At 37.8% G+C, this 20,310-nt stretch overlaps 1 protein-coding gene across 1 annotated transcript; it reads right to left on the bottom strand.

Annotated features, from left to right (window-relative positions):
- Positions 1-6: 6 nt before the first annotated feature.
- On the bottom strand, positions 7-19,254 carry LOC107133595 (zinc finger protein 699-like). The gene is made up of 6 exons (XM_015475893.2): positions 19,120-19,254; positions 16,731-16,783; positions 15,024-15,150; positions 3,429-3,539; positions 2,422-2,605; positions 7-1,512 (listed from the first exon to the last, which is right to left on the bottom strand). The coding sequence occupies exons 2-6, from the start codon at positions 16,776-16,778 to the stop codon at positions 75-77; spliced, it is 1,908 nt and encodes a 635-aa protein (XP_015331379.2). The 5' UTR covers positions 16,779-16,783; positions 19,120-19,254; the 3' UTR covers positions 7-74.
- Positions 19,255-20,310: the final 1,056 nt, after the last annotated feature.

Below are 20,310 nucleotides of genomic sequence, written 5' to 3'. Positions count from 1 at the left end.
ACTTCACAAAATGAGACTTCAAAAATTGCATTAGTTCAGAAAAAGTCTTGCAGAGATTCCCTTACTCCTTACATTTATATGTTGTCTTTTGTGTGAATTTTCACGTCTTGGAAAGTAGGCTGGACAAATAAAGGCTTTCCCACATTCCTTACATTCATATGTTTCTCTCCAGTATGGCTTCTCACATGTCTCCCAAAGGATGAGGGAGAACTGAAAGCTCTTCCACACTCCAGACATTCAAAGGGTTTTTCTCCAGTGTGCATTCTTGCATGTATAGTAAGGTATGAAGAATGTCGAAATGCCTTCCCACATTCCTTACATTCATATGGTTTTTCCTCAGTGTGGGTTCTCATGTGGATACTAAAAGGTGAGAAACGAATAAAGGCTTTCCCACATTTTTTACATTCATAAGGTTTCTCTCCAGTGTGAGTTCTTCTATGTACTGTAAGATAGGAAGAACTAATGAAGGCTTTCCCACATTCTTCACACTCATAAGGCTTTTCTCCACTGTGAGTTCTTAGGTGTTCAGTGAGGGATGAGGAACGACTAAAGGCCTTCCCACAATCCTTACATTCATAATGCACCTTACCATTGTGATCTCTCATGTGTGCTTTAAAGGATGAGGGACAACTGAAGACCTTCCCACATTCCTTACATTCATAGGGTTTCTCTCTACTTTGATTTTTCACATGTGTGTTCAGGGAAGTGGGAAGATAGAAGGCTTTTCCACATTCCAGACATTCATAAGGTTTCTCTCCAGTGTGTTTTCTCATGTGGATACTTAAGGAGGACGGGCAATTGTAGGCTTTTCCACATTCCTTACATTTATAGGGTTCTTCTCCGGTGTGTGTCCTCATATGTACAGTGAGTTTTGAGGATTCACTGAAGGCCTTCCCACACTCTTTACATTCATAAGGTTTCTCTCCTGTGTGAATTCTTATATGTCTTATAAGATGAGAGGAACAGCTAAAGGCCTTCCCACATTCCTTACATTCATATGGCTTATCTCCACTATGAATTCTTTTGTGTTTGGAGAGTGATGAGGAACAACTAAAGGCCTTCCCACATTCCTTACATTCATAGGGCTTATCTCCACTGTGAATTCTTTTGTGTTCTGTGAGGTGGGAAGAACTACTGAAGGTTTTCCCACATTCCTTACATTCATGATTTGCCTTTTCACTATGAATTTTCATATGTGCTCTGAACAGGGAGGAACAACTGAAGGCCTTTATACATTCCTTACATTCATATGGTTTTTCTTCAGTAGGAGTTTTCATATGCTTCTTAAAACAAGAAAGAAAATGGAAGGCTTTCCCACATTCCTTACACTGATAGGGTTTGTTTCCAGCATGAGATCTGCTGTGATTCTTAAGTGATGAATGAAACAGGAAGGACTTTCCACACTCATAGCATTCAAAGGATTTGACTTCAGTAGTTCTCTGGAGCATAAGATTTGAAATTTGTCCACATTGATTTTCTTCACTGTATTCACAGATGTTCTCTACCACATGACTTTTAAAAATAAAAGACAGATTATTATTAATAAAATTTACAATTTTCAGTAAATATGTATGCTTTCTGCCACATCGACTTATAAGCTAAAAGTTCTCAAGAAGGCTCTTCCACAGTCAACATTGTAACTGAGCTTTTGACTTAAATGATTTTTCTGATAAATCTGTCAAACCAATCTATGTGTCAAACTTTCAATACCTCAGTATCATTTGTAGGAAAAACTACCTAGACAAAATTCTTTGTGAAAGTACATTTTTTTTTTTATTTTGAATTTGAATCCTTTCATTTCTTTTTTTAAATTTATTTTTTATTTGCATGTAGTCCATTAGTTATACATGATAGCAGAATGCATTTTGATACATCATACATAAATGGAGTATAATTTCTCATTCTTCTGGTTATACAGGATGTAGAGTTACACTAGTCATGTAATCATATATGCACATGGGATAATAATGTCCAATTCATTCTACTATTATGACCACACCCCCTCCCTTCCCCTCACTCCCCTCTGTGGAATCCAAAGTACCTCTATTCTTCCCAATCCACCCCCCATTGTGAATTAGCATCCACCTATCAGAGAAAACACTTGGCCTTTGGTTCTTTGCACCAGCTTCATCCATTTACTGGCAAATACCATGATTTCATTCTTATGAAAGCAAAATTTTTGACCTAGGTTTATGTTGAAAATGTTTCTTTTTAAAAAATATTTTTTAGTTATAGATGGATGCAATATCTTTATTTCGTTTATTCATTTTTATGTGATGATGAGGATTGAACCCAGTCCTCACATGTGGGAGGCAAGCACTCTGCCTGCCACTGAGCCACAACCCCAGCCCCAAAATAAGTTTCTTAAATCTCAAAACTGTTTCCTGATGCACTACCTTCTCTTATATGAAGGGCACTCACCTTAAAACTTTCTCATGGCTTTTGTTGCAATCATCCACATGATGGGTATCCTGGTTTTCATGTAAAACAGAGGAGCAGGAACCACTTCTTTTGACTCTCACTATTTTCTGTTCATTGGATATTTTTTCTCCATTGTTATCTTGAAGAGCAACTAATTCCTTAGTATTAAGTAGAGACTCAAAACCTGAAACGAAAAAATAAAAAAAATAAATAAATAAAGTTACCTATGAGCAAAGGACTTTGAGCAGTTCAGCTGTTCCAGGACTTCATTATTAATAGGCACAAGGGTCAAAAGTAAAACAGTTCACTAAAAAATATTTCCATGAAACCATAGTATGCTAACATTACCATAGTATGGTAACACATGCTTGTAATCCCAGCTACTTGGGTGGCTGAGGTAGGAGGTTCACAAGTTCAAGGACAGCCTCAATAATTTAGACCCAGTCTCAAAAGTAAAAAGGGTATGGGATATAGCTCAGTGGTAAAGCACTCCTGGGTTTCCCCAGTGCTGAAAAATTAAAAAAAAAAAATAGTTCTATGAAGAATGACAGTGATGGTAACATGACCAGTAGAAATTATTGGGACCAGAGACATGAAAAATTGTGCTCCATATGAATCAAAATGCATTCTGCTATCATGTATAACAAATTAGAACAAATACATAAATTTTTTTTTTAAAAAGAAAGGTTATGTTAAAATTTTTCTGTTAACTTGATATTTCATATTAGTATAGACAATATATTAAAATTTTTCATTAATAATTTTTAAAAAATTATTAAGAGAGGAAAACAGAAAGGATAAAATACACATACCAAAAACAAACTTTAAAAAAGCAAATATGGAGATCTTTGCCAAGATCAAGGAAAGTACGAGAGGACAGATAAACAGTCAAAATAGTCCTCTGAGGCATCTGTGGATAATGAGCCTCCTCAGACAAAACAAACTTTTGCTTTATTTCTATTTTATTTTTGTCTCCTCCAAGGCCAGTTTCTCCCAGGGATTCTTGCCTTCCTGGTGCTGCTCCGTACAGGTGCCCTGGATAAGTTCTGTCTTCACTGTCTGCAGTTCCTCCTCTTGTTCCCACTGGGAGATCAGATTGGGTGTGAGTAGTGGATACCCTGCACATGAGGAAAGGAATATCATGAGAGAAAGCAATGAAGAATCACAAATATCTTTCCATATAATTGGGTCAAACTTTGGTCTTCTGATACTCTAAAGACAGAGAAGGATGAGTTGAACTGAAACAAAATGTCAAATCCATTGAAGAAAAAAAAAGCAAAGGAGGGAGGGAGAGGAAGGACAAAAGAAAAGAAAAATAGAGAAGGTAAAAGAAAAAGCTGAGATGTGGGGGGAAAGGCAGCCTCTAATGTGAAAGAACTGATCTGAATCAGACATAGTGACACAAGCCTATAATCCTTGGAGTGGGATTGGGAGGCTAGAGGATCATGAAGTCAAGGCCAACCTCATCAACTTAGCAAGATCCTGTTTCAAAGCAAAGAAAAACAAAATTTTAAAGAATTGGGGATGTAGCTCGTGGTAAAGTGTCCCTAGGTGTTCTATTCCCAGCACAAAAAAGACAAAGAAAGAAAGATTGATCTGGGCTGGGATTATAGTTCAGTGGTAGAGCACTTGCCTAGCATGTGCAAGGTGCTGAGATTGATGCTCAGCACCACATAAAAATAAATAAATAAAATAAAGGTGTAAAAAATTATAAAAAAAAGACTGACCTACATTCACAGTGGAACCTCAATATTATTATAAGCTGATTTGACACACAGCCAGACTATTTTTTTTTTAACATTTTTTTAGTTGTAGTTGGACACAATACCTTTATTTTATCAGGTTCAACAGGGTTTCACCAAAAGTCATGTCCAAATATATCAATGAAACAGAGTAGAGAGCACAGACACAGATATATATAAGTAAAGTTGGCCCTCTATATCTGTGAATTCAAGCAACCATGAATAGAAAATACAATAGGAAAAAATTACATCTGTATTAAACATATATATTTTTGTGCTTATGTCCAAATCAATACAGTACAAAAGTATTTATGAATAAGATAGGATAGATAGTAAAACAGGCAGACAGTTAAGAAAATGCACTCCACCACACCAAAAAAAAAAAAAAGAGGGAGAGAGAGACTTTAAATGAAGAGGCTATTTCACAAAACTAACCTATAGAAAACATTCCAAACATTACAGCCAACTTCTTGTCCCGGGTGGCATGAAAAAGGAGGTAGAGCCGACCTGAGTGAAGACTACAGACTCAAGGCCTAACTAATCAGAATGTCACAGACCAAACCATGAGCCTTGGCACTTTTCCAATACTTGTTTAGCATAGGTGTTGACCAATAGTATTGGCACTTTTTCGAGACATGATTAGCATAGATACTGACCAACACCTTTAGTATCTTTCCAAGCCTGATTAACACAGATATTGATGAATGCCTCATCCAGTAGCTATTTAAGTCCCTAGACAGGTACACTTAAGTGGAAACCTACTCTCAGGTTCCCCTCTCAGCCCCTGAGAGTTCTGCTTCTTTTCTTTTCAGTTATATAAATACTACACCTTCACTCTTGCCTTCTGTTGTCTGTGGATTTGTCTTCAAATCTGTGAATAAGAACCTGGAAAAAAAAATGGCAGCCAGTTGCTGAGGTCTGCCATTGAGAGCTACAACACACTGCTCAGTAATACTGAAGAAGAGTCAGGTTCTGCCAGCTCTGACCCATGGAGCTGACCAGACAGGCATTTCCCTGCTGTGATTAGTTGCAATACTAAAATGGGCTCTCTCAGCTGCAGAGGCATGTAACTTATGCAGACCTACAGACCAGCAGAGTGGAGAATCTGGTTTCATTTCAAACTCCAGTTTCAATTACATAGCACTTACATTTTGTCAGGCACTAAAAATAATCAAGAGATGATGTAAAGTATATGAGAGCTTAGGCTGTATACCAGGGAATTTTAATTAAGAGATTTTGACCATCCACAGATGTAGGTCTCTGGGAAGATACTAGTATCAAATCCCTACAGACCAAGCAATAACTATGTATTCAACTGACCTTTGAGAAAAAATTGACAGCAACACAATAGATAAAAGATAGCCTTTTCCACAAATGCTGTTAGAACACTTGACATACCCACATAAAATAATGAATCTATGCTCTTCACAAACATTAATTTAAAATGGATCATAGATCTAAATGTAAAACATAAAACTAGAAAAATTGTACAAGATAGAAGGAGAAAATTTAGATGACATTGGATTTGGCTATGACTTTTTTGATACTATATCAAAGGTATGATCCATGAGAAAGAGATTGATACAATACACCCCATTAAAATTAAAATTCCTGCTCTGTGAAACATAATATCTAGAGAAAGAAAAGATAAGCTATACCTAAAAGAAGACATTTGCAAGAAATTTCTCTGGTAAGAGGATGTTTCACAGAGATTTATCTGATAAGAAACTGTTTTCATGTTCTTTACACAAAGAATGCTTTTAAAAAAAATTATTTCTTAGTTGTACACAATTCCTTTTTTTGTTTATTTATTTTTAATGTGGTGCTGGGGATCGAACCAGGGCCTCACATTGTGAAGCGAGCAGTCTACCACTGAGCAACAACTCCAGCCCAGAATGCTTTTTTTTTTTTTTACATATTTTTATTAGTGTATTATCACATACATAATATTGCAATTCATTTTGACACAACCATACATGCATGGAATTAATGTGCTCCATTTCAATTCCCAGTACTTCTCCTTTCCTTTTCTTCCTCCCTCCCCCTGACCCCTTCCTCTTCTCTACTGGTCTTCCTTCTATTTACCTATTGTTTTAATTCCTGCTTTATAGATACACACAATGGTGAAAGTCACTGTGATATATTCCTATATTTGCACACCACGATTTGGCCAGGTGCACTTTGCAGTCCCCTCTTTCCCTCTTCCTCCTTCCTTCCCATCTGCCCCCTACCTATCCTACCCTTTTGATTTTCATGGGCTCCCTCTGCCTGTTTCCCTCTTATTTTGCTCAAGCTTCCACACACAAGAGAAAACATTGGACCCTTGGCTTTCTGAATATGGCTTATTTCACTTAACATGATATTTTCCATTTCCATCCATTTACCAGCAAATGCCATAATTTCATTCTTCTTTATGGCAGAATAAAAACCCATGTGTCAATTGCTGCTGCCTCTGATTCTACTGCTGCCAGCCTGAGGTCACCTGGAGGTTTTCTTTCTGGGCTGCTGCAGAAGCCACTGCTGTGCCCAGAAGTCTCTTTTCTGGGCACTACCTGGTTACCCCTGACTGGATTCTGATGCTACCTCCATGGTCACTGTTGCTGAACCCGAAGTCTCCTGTTACTCAACCGCCACCTGCACCACTACAGCTATTGCTGCTGCCTCTGATTTCTCTACTGCTAGACTGAGATCACCTGGAGGTGTTCTTTCTGGGTGCTGCTGCCACAGAAGAAACTGTGGATGCAACTGAAGCCCACATTGCTGCTGACCCCTGGAGATCACCTGGTGACGTTGCCCCCACAGCTGCAGTTGTAACTGCCAATGCAGCCGCCACTACTGCTGCTACCACGGCCTAGAGGACTGCTGCAGGGGAGATTCCAGGTTTGGTTGCATGTGGCTGCACCCATTTTGGGATACCAGCCAGGGCCTGGGACCTGGGTGCCAGCAGGTTTACCACCACAAGACCCTCTGTCTGGGGACTCCAATCAGGACCTGCAGGTCCAGTGTTGGGGTACTTGTGGGTTTGGAGGACCCTGGGGTCTTCCTGCTGAGAGTGCTAGTGGCCTGGGTATTGCTGCTGCATCTCTTTCTGTTGCTTGTTTGCATGAGTGTATTCCTGGTGGTCTCTCTGCAAGTAGGAGCAGCATTGAGATCTTGGGACTACAAATGGCAGAGCCTGAGGTATTTGAAACCCAGGTTTGTAGGCTAGAGACTAGGTTTGCAAGGGCTGATCTGGGTTTGTTGATCCCAAGAGACGTCAGAGTCAGAGCTGAGAAACTGTTGAACACTGACAGAGATAGTTCGACTTTCCAAAAAGATTTATTTTATTTTTTATTCACTAAACTCTCTACCATATTTGGAAAAGGATACTTTTTATGCTATTTTCTTTCCAACTTCTCTCCAATCAACAGCCAATCTCTGTCGGCTCCTCTTCCACTCTTCCTGTGAATTTTTACTTCTAGCTTCTCTCTTCCTCCCTCACAAATATTACATACTACAATACTCTGTTCTCTCATCCACCCTTTGAAATTGTAAACCATTTTAACAAAATTTCTGTTTATACTATAGATAGTTATTAAATTCATCATTTTGGTTTAAGGCCAGAAAGCAGTAGTTGCCTTAGTGGGAGCTATTAGGTTTAAGGCTACATAATATATGCTGAGTAATATTGATATTGGTCTCACCATTAAAGGTGAGGCTCTGGAAACCTTCAGACACCTAGACACTATAAGTCTACAGGGTAGATTTTATGCTGCCTTAGATCCATACTTCTAGATGGGAAAACACACTAACAACATGAGAAAAACAAGGAAATAAAGAGCCCCAAACAAACCAAGATGCTTCAACAACAGAAGCCGCTGATAACACAGTAAAAAAAAATGTCCAAGAAGGAGTTCAGATTGCATATAGTTAAACTGATATGTGAAATAAAGGGCAGTATGAGGAGTGAAATCAAACAACATACAGGAAATGAAAGACTACTTCAATAAAGAGTTAGAGATCATGAAAAAAAAAAAAAAACAAGCAGAAATCCTTAAAATGAAGGAATCAGTAAAACCAAATTATAAATTCAATAAAAAGCATCACCAACAGAGTAGATCACTTGGAAGACAGAACCTGCAGACAATGAAGAAAAAATATATAATCTTAAAAGTAGAGTTGCCCATGAAGAGAAGATGGTAAGAAACCATGAACAGAACATCCAAGAATTATGGGATAACATGAAAAGATCAGATTTAAGAGTAATTGGAATAGATGAAGGAGCAGAGATACAAACCAAAGGAATGCATAATGTTTAAATGATATAATAGTAAAAAATTTCCCCAATCTAAAGAATGGAACGGAAAAATCAAATACAAGAGGCTTGTAGGACCCCCAAATGTACAAAATTACAGCAGACCCACACCAAGACACATTATACTAGAATGAATAACACAGAGAATAAAGATAAAATCTTAAAAGCATGAGAGAAAAAAATCAAATTACATATAGAGGGAAACCAATTCAGATCTCAAATGATTTTTCAGCCCAGAACCTCAAAGCTAGAAGGTCCTGGAATAATATATTTCAAGCTATGAAAGAAAATGGATGCCAACCAATAATTTTAAATCCAGCAAAATTAAGTTTCAGATTTGAAGATGAAATTAAAACATTCCATACTAAACAAAAATTAAAAGAGTTCACAATTAGAAAGTCTATATTACAGCACATACTCAACAAAATATTCCATGAGGATGAAGTGGAGGAAAAAAAGTGAAAACCAGCAAAGGGAGGATCTACACTAAAAATTACTCAACCAAATGAGAATCTAAGACAAATCAAAAACCAGAAAAAAATCAAAATGATAGGGAATACAAAATCATATCACAATAATAACCTTGAATGTTAATGGCCTAAACTCATCTATCAAAAGACATAGAGTGGCAGATTTTATCAAAAAGCAAGACCCACAGTATGCTGTCTTCAAGAGACTCACCTCATGAGCAAAGACATCCACAGCCTGAAGGTGAAAGGATGGGGAAAACCTTATCACTCAAATGGATTGTATAAACAAGCAGAAGTTTTCATTCTCATTTCAGATAAGCAGACTTCAAATCAAAGTTAATCAGAAGAGATTATATATACTTCCGTTAAGAGGACATTTCATACCTATTAAGGAAAGTATATATAAAAAGGATATAACAATTACAAATATTCATGCCCCAAACAATGGAGCATCTATGTACATCAAACAAATGCTTCTCAATTTCAAGAGTCAAATAGACCACAATACAGTAATACTGGGTGACCTTAACATACCTTTCTCACTATGGGACAGATCTCCCAAAACAAAAACTAAAAAAGGAAACTATAGAACTAAATAAAACAATCAATAATTTAGACTTAACAGACATATATAGAATATTTCATCTAACAACGAGCAAAGATACTTTCTTCTCAGCAGCATATGGCTCCTTCTCTAAAACAGACCATAGCTTATGCAACAAAGCAAATCTTACTAAATACAAAAAGAAAGAGAAAATATCTTGCATTCTATGAGACCACATGGAATGAAATTAGAAATCAACAATAAAATAAAAATAGAAGTAACAAATGGAGACTAAATAATACACGATTGAATGATGATGTCTAGTAGAAGAAATCAAGAATGAAATAAAAAAAAAAATTCTTAGAGGTAAATGAGAACACTGATAATCATATCAAAATCTCTGTAACACTATGAAGACATTACTCAGAGGAAAGTTTATTGCATCGAGCACATTCATTAAAAGAATAAAAAGTCAACAAATAAATCACCTAACACTACATCTCAAAGCCCTAGGAAAAGAAAAACAAATCAACACCAAAAGAAGTAGAAGACAGGAAATAATTAAAATCAGAGCTGAAATTAATGAAATTGAAACAATTGGAAAAACTGACAAAACATAAAGTCGGTTCTTTGAAAAAAATAAATAAAATAGATAAACCCCTGGCCATGTTAACAAAGAGAAAACTCCAAATTACTAAAATACAAGATGAAGAAGGAAATATCACAATGGACACATCTGAAATACAGAAGATAATTAGAAACTATTTTGAAAATTTATACTCTAATAAAATAGAAGATATTAAAGATATCAACAAATTTCTAAAGATATGTGACCTACCCAAACTGAATGATGAGGTCATACATGCTTTAAATAGATCAATTTCAAGTAATAAAATAGAAAACACCATCAAAAGCCTACTAACCAAGAAAAGCCCAGACCAGATGGACTCTCAGCTGAGTTCTACAAGACTTTCAAAGAAGAATGAATACTAATACTCTTCAAAGTATTCCATGAAATAGATAAGGAGGGAACCTTTCCAAACTCATTCTATGAGGCCAATATCACCCTGATACAAAAACCAGACAAAGACACATCAAAGAAAGAAAACTTCAGACCAATATCCCTGATGAACATAGATGCAAAAGTTCTCAATAAAATTCTGGCAATCACATACAAAAACATATTTAAAAGATAGTGCACCATGATCGAATGGAATTCTTCTGAGAGATGCAAGGTTTGTTCCATATACAGAAATCAATAAATGTAATTCATTATATTAATATACTTAAAAACAAGAATCATAGGATCATCTCAATAGATGCAGAAAAAGCATTTGATAAAACACAGCACACTTTCATGCTCAAAACACTAGAAAATCTAGAGATAGTAGGAACATATGTCAACATTGTAAAAGCTATATATGCTAAACCTAAGGCCAGCATCACATTCTAAATGGAGAAAAATTAAAAGCATTCCCACTAAAAACTGGAGCAAGACAAGGATGTCCTCTTTCACCACTTCTATTCAACATCATCCTTGAAACTCTAGCCAGAGCAATTAGATAAAAGAAAGAAATTAAAGAAATGCAAATAGATAAAGAAGAACTATCACTATTTGTTGATAACATGATTCTATATCTAGAAGATCAAAGAAATTTACTAGAAAAATTCTAGAATAAGTGAATTCAGCAAAGTAGCAGGATATAAAATCAACACCCATAAGTCAAACACAATCCTATACATCATCAATGAATCCACTAAAAGAGAAATTAGGAAAATTAACCTATTCACAATAGCCCCCATCCCCCCCAAAAAACTGGGAATCAATCTAACAAAAGACCTCTACCATGAAAACCATAGAACACTAAAGAAAGAAACTGAAGAAAATTTCAGCAGAAGAAAAGATCTCCCATGCTCCTAGACAGGCAGAATTAATATTGTCAAAATGGCCTTACTACCAAAAGCATTATTCAGATTCAATGTAATTCCTATTAAAATCCCAATGACATTCTTCATAAAAATAGAAAAAACAATCATGAAATTTATTTGGAAAAATAAGAGACCCAGAATAGCTAAAGCAATCATTAGCAAGAAAAGTGAAGCAGGTGGCATCACAATACCAGATCTTAAACTATACTACACAGCTATAGTAACAAAAAACAGCAGGGTATTGGCACCAAAATAGACTTGTATCAACCAATGATACAGAACAGAGGACACAGAGACAAACCCACATAAATACAGTTATCTCCTACTAGACAAGAATGCCAAAAACAATCCCTGGAGAAAAGATATCCTATTCAACAAATGGTACGGCAAAAACTGGAAATCCATATGTAGCAAAATGAAATTAAACCTCTATCTCTCACCCTGTGCAAAAAATCAACTCAAAGTACATAAAAAACTTAGGCACTAGAACAGAGACCCTATGCCTAATAGAAGAAAAAAGTAGGCCCCAATATTCACCAGATTGGATTAGAATCTAACTTCCTTAACAAGACTCCAAAAATGCAAGAAGCAAAGTCAAAATAATCAACAAATGGGATGGATTCAAATTAAAAAGCTTCTTCTCTCAAAGGAAAAAAATAACGCAAAGAGAGAGCCTACAGATTGGGAGAAAATCTTTACCACATGCAACTACAATAAAGCATTAATCTCGATAATATAAAAAGAACTAAAAAACTTGACACCAAATAACAAATAACACAATCAATAAATGGGCTAAGGAACTGAATAGACACTTCACAGAAGAAGAAATACAATCAAATCACAAATAACACAATCAATAAATGGGCTAAGAAACTGAATAGACACTTCACAGAAGAAGAAATACAATCAATCAACAATTTGCATTTCTTCTTTTTTTTTTAACAAATAATCTTTTTTTTTAATATATTTATTTTACTTATTTATTTTTATATGGTGCTGAGGATCGAAACCAGGGCCTTGCACGTGCTAGGCGAGCTCTCTACGGCTGAACCACAATCCCAGCCCACATTTCTTCTTTTGAAAAATCTGTTTAGTCCCTTTTGCCCATTTCTTGACTGGGGTATTTGGTTTTTGTTTGCTTTTGTTTTTTTGTTTGTTTGTTTGTTTTGTTCTGTTGTTCAATTTTTTTGTTCCTTGTATATTCTGGATGTTAATCCCCTGTCAGAGGAGTAGGTGGAAAAGATTTTCTCTCATCCCCAAGGCTGTCTCTTCACACTTAATCATTTCTTTTCCTGCATTATACAAAGAATTCTTAAAGATCAATAATAAGAGAACAAAAAAAAATACCATAAAAATATAGCCAAAGACCTAAACAAACACTTAAACAAATACAGACAAATGGCAAGTAAAAAAGTAAAAGTACGCTCCACATCCTAAAATCATCCAGGAAAAACAAAACAGTGACACACATCTACACGCCTTTTTGAACAGCCAAAATCCAGAAAATTGACAATGCCGAATATTGGCAAAAATGTAGAGAAACTGGAACTCTCATTCATTCTTGACGGGAATGCAAAATGGTACAGCTACTTAGGAAGACAATCTGGTGGTTTCTTATAAAATTAAAAATACCTTACCATGGGGCTGGGGCTAGTGCTCGCCTAGCACATGTGAGGCACTGAGTTCAATCCTCAGCACCACATAAAAATAAATAAATAAAGATATTGTGTCCATCTAAAAAATAAATATTTTTTAAAAAAAAACTCTTACTATATGATGCAGCAATTAAATTGTGTCCCTTGGCATTCATCCAAGGAGTCAAAACTGCACACAAAAGGCTACACATGTTTACAAGAGCATAATTCATAGTTGTCAAAACCTGAAAGCATCCAAGATTCCTTTTAGTAAACAGGATGGTAAATAAACTGTGGCACATCTATACTACATAATGTTATTCAATAATAAAAGGAAAATCATAAAAAGACATGAACGAAACTTAAATGCACATTACCGAGTGAAATAGGCCAATCTGAACAAGCTACATACTATATAAATTCCAATTTTATGACATTCCAAAAAAGATAAAAAATATACAGATGATATAAAGAACAGTGCCTGCCAAAGGGTTAAGAGAGAGTAAGGGATTAAAATGTGAGAGCACAGAAAATTTTTAGGGGAATAAAACTACTCTATATATTACTATGATGGTACATGTCATTGTACATTTGCCCAAAGCCATACAATGTACAACACCACAAATGAACCTTAATATAGGGTATGGACTCTAGTTAATGATGAAGATGTGTCAATGTACATTCATCATTGGTAAATTAAACATGGACCATTCTGGTGGAAGATGTTCATAGTGAAAGAGGCTGTCTGTGTTGTGAGGACAGTAGTTGTTAGAAATCTCTCTACCTTCCAGTTATTTTGCTTTGAAACTGAAAATGCTCTAAAAATTAAAGCCTGTTACTATGGGGCATGGTGGTGGACACCTATAACTCCAGCTATTCAAGAGGCTGAGGAAGGAAGATCCCAAATTTGAAGCCAACTTGGGCAACTTTGCAAGACATTTTCTCAAAAGAGCTGGGGATTTCGCTCAGTGGTAGAGAGCCCCTAGGTTAAATTCTCAGTACCACATAAACACACACATATACACATATATATGTGCAGACGTACAAATGTACATACACACATACATTTTTTTAAAGCCTATTTTGAAAATGTTCACCCATATTCAGAATGTTGCCTTATATGGAAACAAGGTCTTTGTCAATATAGTAAAGTTAAGATGAGGTTATTCTGGATTAAGATGGACCCTAAATCCAATGACTGATGTCCCTATATGGACAGAGATTAGAAACAGGTACACAGGGAAGGTAATGGTGGAGACAGAGACTGGAGTGATACATCTATAAACAAAAAGGTCTGCCAGCAACCACCAGAAGCTAGAAAGAGACAGGGAGGGACTTTTTCCTTAGAGCCTTTAGAAAGAATATACCTGTGCTGACACCTGGTTTCAAACTCCAAGATGCCAGAAACATGAAAGAATAAAAATTTCTATACTTTTTACCCACCAGTTTATGGTACTTGTTCATAGAGAGCCTAAGTAACCAATATAATCTACCCCATAGATTCATCTCTAAATCATCCAAAAAGCACAAATTCTCGAATAGGTACTTTCTAACGCCCTCTTACTAAGACGCCGCTCGACTCCCCATGGGTATGTTCTCCCATGACTGCAAAATAAACCCCGCTTGTTTAACTTACAGATGTGCTCCTGGTGGTCTCTGGGTAAAGGGCATTCACAGCAGGAGAATCTTCAAAGGTCTCAAATCACAAACTCTCCCTGTGCCCCAGAGAAGCCCCTCAATGCCCACACATTCAACCCTTAATAAGCCTCAAGGCTTTCAACCACAAAAAGAAAAAGAAAAAACAAGTTTAATATGCCCGTGTTCATTTTCATGAAGAAGCCACCAGATCGTAAGCACCCTGTGGTTAGTGACCACGTTTGTCTTATTTACCAAGTACTCCCATTCCTCAGCACAGATCCTGGAACAAGGTCAACTAGTAGATAAAATTGTTTTCTAAACCACTACATGAACCAACATTGCCAATCTTACCTAGTGAGACCAGGTTCTGGAAGGTTTCCAGCATCACATCTCTGTAGAGGCTCCTCTGAGCAAGATCCAGCAAAGCCCACTCCTGCTGGGTAAAGTCCACAGCCACATCCTCAAAGGTCACCGAGTCCTAAAAGATGCCACAAATTCAGTTCAGAAAGGTACAATTCCTCCAGTGTGTGCGAGATGATGGGTGAGGCTGACAGCACTGGGGACCTGAGAATCAATTCAGGGGAGGTTCAGAAGATTCTGTGGACTCCCCAAGTCTATGGCAGGACTCCGTCAACAGATCTCTTTCCCTTTCTACCCACACATACTTAATGACTGAACAAATCCTGTCTAAAAGCCAAAATACTTCTAAAATACTACATTAGTCTCTTTGCAGTTGATGGTAATGAAATAAGAAAAAAAAAATCAAAGTTATTTTCCTTCGAACCTGCACAGAACACTGGATATTAGGTATGTGGGAAATTTTCCACACACATCAAGCAGTTCTCCAACAGACACTAGCTAGGTTTCCTGTTATTCAATAACATTCTTACACTATCTACATGGACAGCTTCATCCCACAGGTTGAGGGCTCAGTCCCACAAAAATTCCCCATTCTTCAAACAACACAACAACTAGTACATTGTCATTTATATTTCTGACCAAATGGCTACATCTCAGGGTCCCCACTGTACCTTCCTTGAGTTGGGTAATATGCTGGGATGGCCTTCAGAATCTATGCAAACACTTCCTTGTGCTTATGGTTTGTTATAAATACAGAGAACTATCCAGATAAAGAAATATATATGGCATAGCAGGGTAGGAAAAGCTGCAGAACTTCCATGCCTATTGGGGTGCCTCGTACCAGGAACCTCTATATATTCAGCTATACAGAAGCTCCCTAAATTCATTCTTTTTGGTTCTCACAAAGGCTTTACTAGAAAGCATGAATGATTTAAATTAGCAATTTAAATAATCAATTTAACCTTCAGTACCTCTCAACTTCAAGGTTAAGGGATAGGGCTGAAGAGTCAAGCATACCTTAGTTCTTCTGGACCAGCAGTCATCCTGAGGCTATCTGTCCTGGTCAACAGTCATCATACAAAGCTACTCTTATCACTCCAGACATTTGAAGGGTTTTAGGAACTCTATGCCAGGATATGAGACCAAGACCACATATTGTACAATATCATATTATTCCTTATTCAGAAATTCTTCCTTATTCAAGAATAACTTCACCTGCTACTATATTCCTATTAAGGCATTGAGCACAACATCAAACTCAGGTTTAAATCTTGATGAGGATTTAATGAATGAAAACACAGAAAGTGAATGGGAACTTTTCCTTTTTTCCCCCCTCACAATCCTGAGAGGCCCAAGAGCCTGCACATCTTTCAAGTCAGGCCCACAGCTGGCTCTGTTTTACAGTATTGTGGCCTGGGCTCACCAAACTATAGCACATGCACTTACTCTAGCCTATCACCTACTTATGTAAGTAAAGTTTTATTGCAATACAATAAAACATTTGTTTATGTTCCTCTATGAATATTTTTATATTAAAATGACAATTTCCTTGTAATAGAAATTCTGTGACCTTCAAAACCTAAAATACTTACCATGTGATCCAAAAAAAAAAAAAAAAAAGATTGCTAACCTGTGCTCTAAAATAGCAGCAGGATATCAAGTGAAATATTCTTTTAGAGCATTATACCTTTTACTTACCTGCATCATACTTTTCTGTAACCCAACACTTATTCTTTCTTCCTCCATGTCACCTTCATAAAGAAAAGTAAGACACTGAGAAGTTATAGGTAAGACAGAAGCTGACATGGGAATCCAACCCTCCAGAGAATTCCCATACTCATGAGCCTGGATATTGTAGCACATCAATTACCAGTGACAACTCAAAACACATACCATGACTCCCAAGTAAATACAAACTGAACTTGTGTGAAACTGCAACAATCCTTTCTCCCCTAGAGATACAAAACAACACTCTTATCCTTGTCAATGATACAAAAGAGGTTAATAGTAACATTTTATTAGTAAATTAACTCAAGTCTTAAGAACATCTGGCTGTCCATTTCCCCATAACAAAAAGCATAAAATGTATCAAGTGGTGCCTTCAACCCTAAGAATATATATTGCCTGACTCATATCTAAGAAAGCACTAATTTATTTAAACACTAGGCTTCTTGGGGCTCCTTGACCAACATTTTTACTTGTTTACCATTTTACACGATAATAGGCATTACTACAAAGCCCTGAACACTGCTGTCATCCCAACCCCACCCAATGGGCTCCAAAAAACCTAATTTCTGAGAAAGAGAATCAACCTATTTGTTATGGTTTGAATCTGGGATGTCTTTCAAAGCCTCATGTGTTGAAGGCTTGGTCTCCAGTGCTGCAGTGTTCAGAGTTTCAGCTTGGGGGAAGCGACTGGATTATAAGGGGTCTGACTTCATCAGTGGATTAATCCATTTTATGGATTAGGAGTTTGAATGGACTACTGGGAGGTAACAGGAACTATAAGAGGTAGAATCTAGAAGAGAAGAGAAAGAGGAAAAGGAAGAAGTAGTAGAAGTGGCAGAGGTGGTGGTGGTGGTGGGTGGTGATGGTAGTGGTAGAAGAGGAGGAGGAGGAAGAAGAAAATTTCATTGTATCCAGTCATTAAAAGAATCATATTTAAAACATGCACAAGGAAACAGAAGTTGCAAATTGTTTTACAGAAAGTTTCACAAAATTAGTAGGAAATTCATAATTCCAGTGTAGAGGAAGGTAATTTCCTACTTCTAACACCAGAAGGGTACAACTAAAAAATATGCCAGATCACATACAAAGTACAAATAATACAAAAGTATTGGTAACAGTTGAGAAATGAACAATAAGTATAAATCATAATTTAAGTTCATTTCATCCTAGGAATGATGGATGCTTAAAAACTGAATCACTAAAAAAATAAAAAAGAATAAAACTGAATCACTGGGACTCAGTGGTATGGTGCCTTACTAGCGCTGAGTCCTTGGATTCAATCCCAGCACCACAAGAATAAAATAAACAAAAATTGAATCACTGATTAATGAAATTCACAGTATTCATAGAAAAGTTATTTGACATATTCCCTTAGACACAAAGCAATGACTAATCTATTTCAGTGTACATTGCTAATAATAACTTAGGCCATTAGAAAGGATTAGATTTTATACGTTAAAAAATGCAAACATTCTATTTAATAGTGAAATACTGATTAATTTTCTCTGAAATCAGGAGCAAGGCAAGAATGAAAATTATATGCTAATCTCCATTCAGCTGGGAGTCCTGGCAAGTGCAGTAATTAGAAACAAAAAAATGGAAAACACAAAGATTTAGGAGGAAAAAAAATTCAAACTGGCACATTTTCTGTGCAAAATTGAAAGAATCTATAAATAAGTGACCAAGCTTTTTTTTTTTTTTCCCCCCCTCCCTGAATTTTGCAGTACTAGGAATTGAAGCCAGGGGCACTCTACCACTGAAGTACACCCCCAGTCCTTCTAATCTTTTGTGTAGAGATAGGGCCTGTCTAAATTGCTCAGGCTGCCCTTGAACTTGGGATCAAGTTCTACCTCAGCCTCAAGTAGCTGGGATTACAGGCGTACACCATCGCGCCAGGCTAAAATGTATCACTTTATTAAGGATGAAATGCACTTGCCCAGGAGAGGGGTTAACAGTATTTTAAAATCAGCTCCCTCTTGTGTATCTGAATGCAATGTGTCAAAGATGCCCAGGGCCCGGGGACTCTCAGACCCGCGCTGGACAGTGAGCGAGGCCCATGGGCAGCGGGCCGAGCTCATCCCTCGCTGGGTGTGTGCAGACCAGCAGACCTGCACGAGGTTCCGGACTGGGACCCCGACGCAGGCGAAGCCTCTGCTCTCCGCAAGGAGAGGCCGCGGGGCTCCCCAGCTCAGGCCTGCAGGAGACTCGCCCATCGCTGGCGGTGCCCGAAGTCGCGGCTGCGGTTACCAGGATGAGCGCGGCGCCGGCGGAGCCACGGGGCTCTGGGCCGCGCGGCTGAAGGGGGCCCCCGGGATGGCGGGCGAGCGGAAGCCAGCCTTCCGCCTCCCGCGGCCCATACCTGGATGGCGCGGGGCGGGACGGATAAAATGCGGCGGCGGACGAGAGGAAGCCAGCCTTCCGCCTCCCTCGGACAATACCTGGATGGCGCGGGCCCAGACTGATAGGATGCGGACTGAGGCAAGAATATATCTCAGATGCGGACTGCAGCATAAAGTATCATGGCGGCCACAGGCAAACAATGAGCTACCTCGCGCATGCGCAGACGCGCTCTTCTACCGCCCGCTACCCCCCTCCTCATTCTGAGAAACGCTCTGCGTAAGGGGCGGGGCTTCGGGAGCTGGGCGTGGGGCGGAACGGCCGGCTCAGTCCATCAGGGCACAGAACAGTGCTGATTTTCCCTGGGGTTGTAGGTAAAAAGAGAACCAGAACCGTGGGCGAGGCTGGGGAGGGACCAGGCTAGGCCGGCGGCGGAGTGGACTCAGGTGAGACCAGATCAAGGGGCGTGACTTTTAATATTCCAGAGGTTGGGTCTAAGATGGGACCTGGTTGCCAAGGGAGACCCCTGGAAATTCCTAGAGGCGGGGCTGAGGTTAGAGCCTGTCACACAGGTTCCCTAAGACCCAGGAGTAGGATGCTCATCAAATGCATTAATACCCTTGCTAGAGCCCTATCCACAGGCCATCATACTTAAAACTCTGAGTCTACCAACCTGTAAGATGAACTCTTTTCCATTGATTCAGTCCTTTAGGTCTTTACTTTTCCCTTTCATTGTTTTATTGACTATTGCTCTGCTAGAGGAAAGCTGTTGAAAAGTATTTAATTAGGTCCTTCTATCTGGAAACCTTGCTGAACTTTAATATCTGTAAGTTCGTTATTTTGGACTTAAATATAAATAATATTTCCTGTGCATTTTTGTTATTATAATATTCATAAGTCATTTATTTTTCTTCTTGTTTGTGCAGGGCCTCCTAACTATAAGTCAAATAAGAAATAAGGTATTCATGTCTTGGTTAATAATAATCACCAAGGTTCCCATGTTAGCTGTACTTTGTGGCTTTTATCAAGTCCTGTTTTGAATCTGCTTTGTGAAGACATTTTTACCAGTAGTTTTGATAAATATTATACAATATATATGAAACTATTAAGTTCATAATAGTTTACTCCAACTTGATTTATGATGTCATGTCTGTAAGAAACAGACTCTCCTGTCCAAACCTAAAGAATAGATTAAGAAACAAAAGGTATAGCC

The sequence above is a fragment of the Marmota marmota genome, unplaced genomic scaffold, assembly GCF_001458135.2.
Source record: "Marmota marmota marmota unplaced genomic scaffold, marMar, whole genome shotgun sequence".
NCBI lineage: Eukaryota > Metazoa > Chordata > Mammalia > Rodentia > Sciuridae > Marmota > Marmota marmota.
This window is presented reverse-complemented; position numbering and strand designations above follow the sequence as displayed.

Coding starts and splice junctions, on each gene's coding strand:
- LOC107133595 (XM_015475893.2), bottom strand. CDS start 16,778: ATGGAGGAAGAAAGAATAAGTGTTGGGTTACAGAAAAGTATGATGCAG. Junction 2,606..3,428: donor TACGGAGCAGCACCAGGAAG/GCAAGAATCCCT, acceptor TTTTCGTTTCAG/GTTTTGAGTCTCTACTTAAT. Junction 1,513..2,421: donor AGCCATGAGAAAGTTTTAAG/GTGAGTGCCCTT, acceptor TATTTTTAAAAG/TCATGTGGTAGAGAACATCT.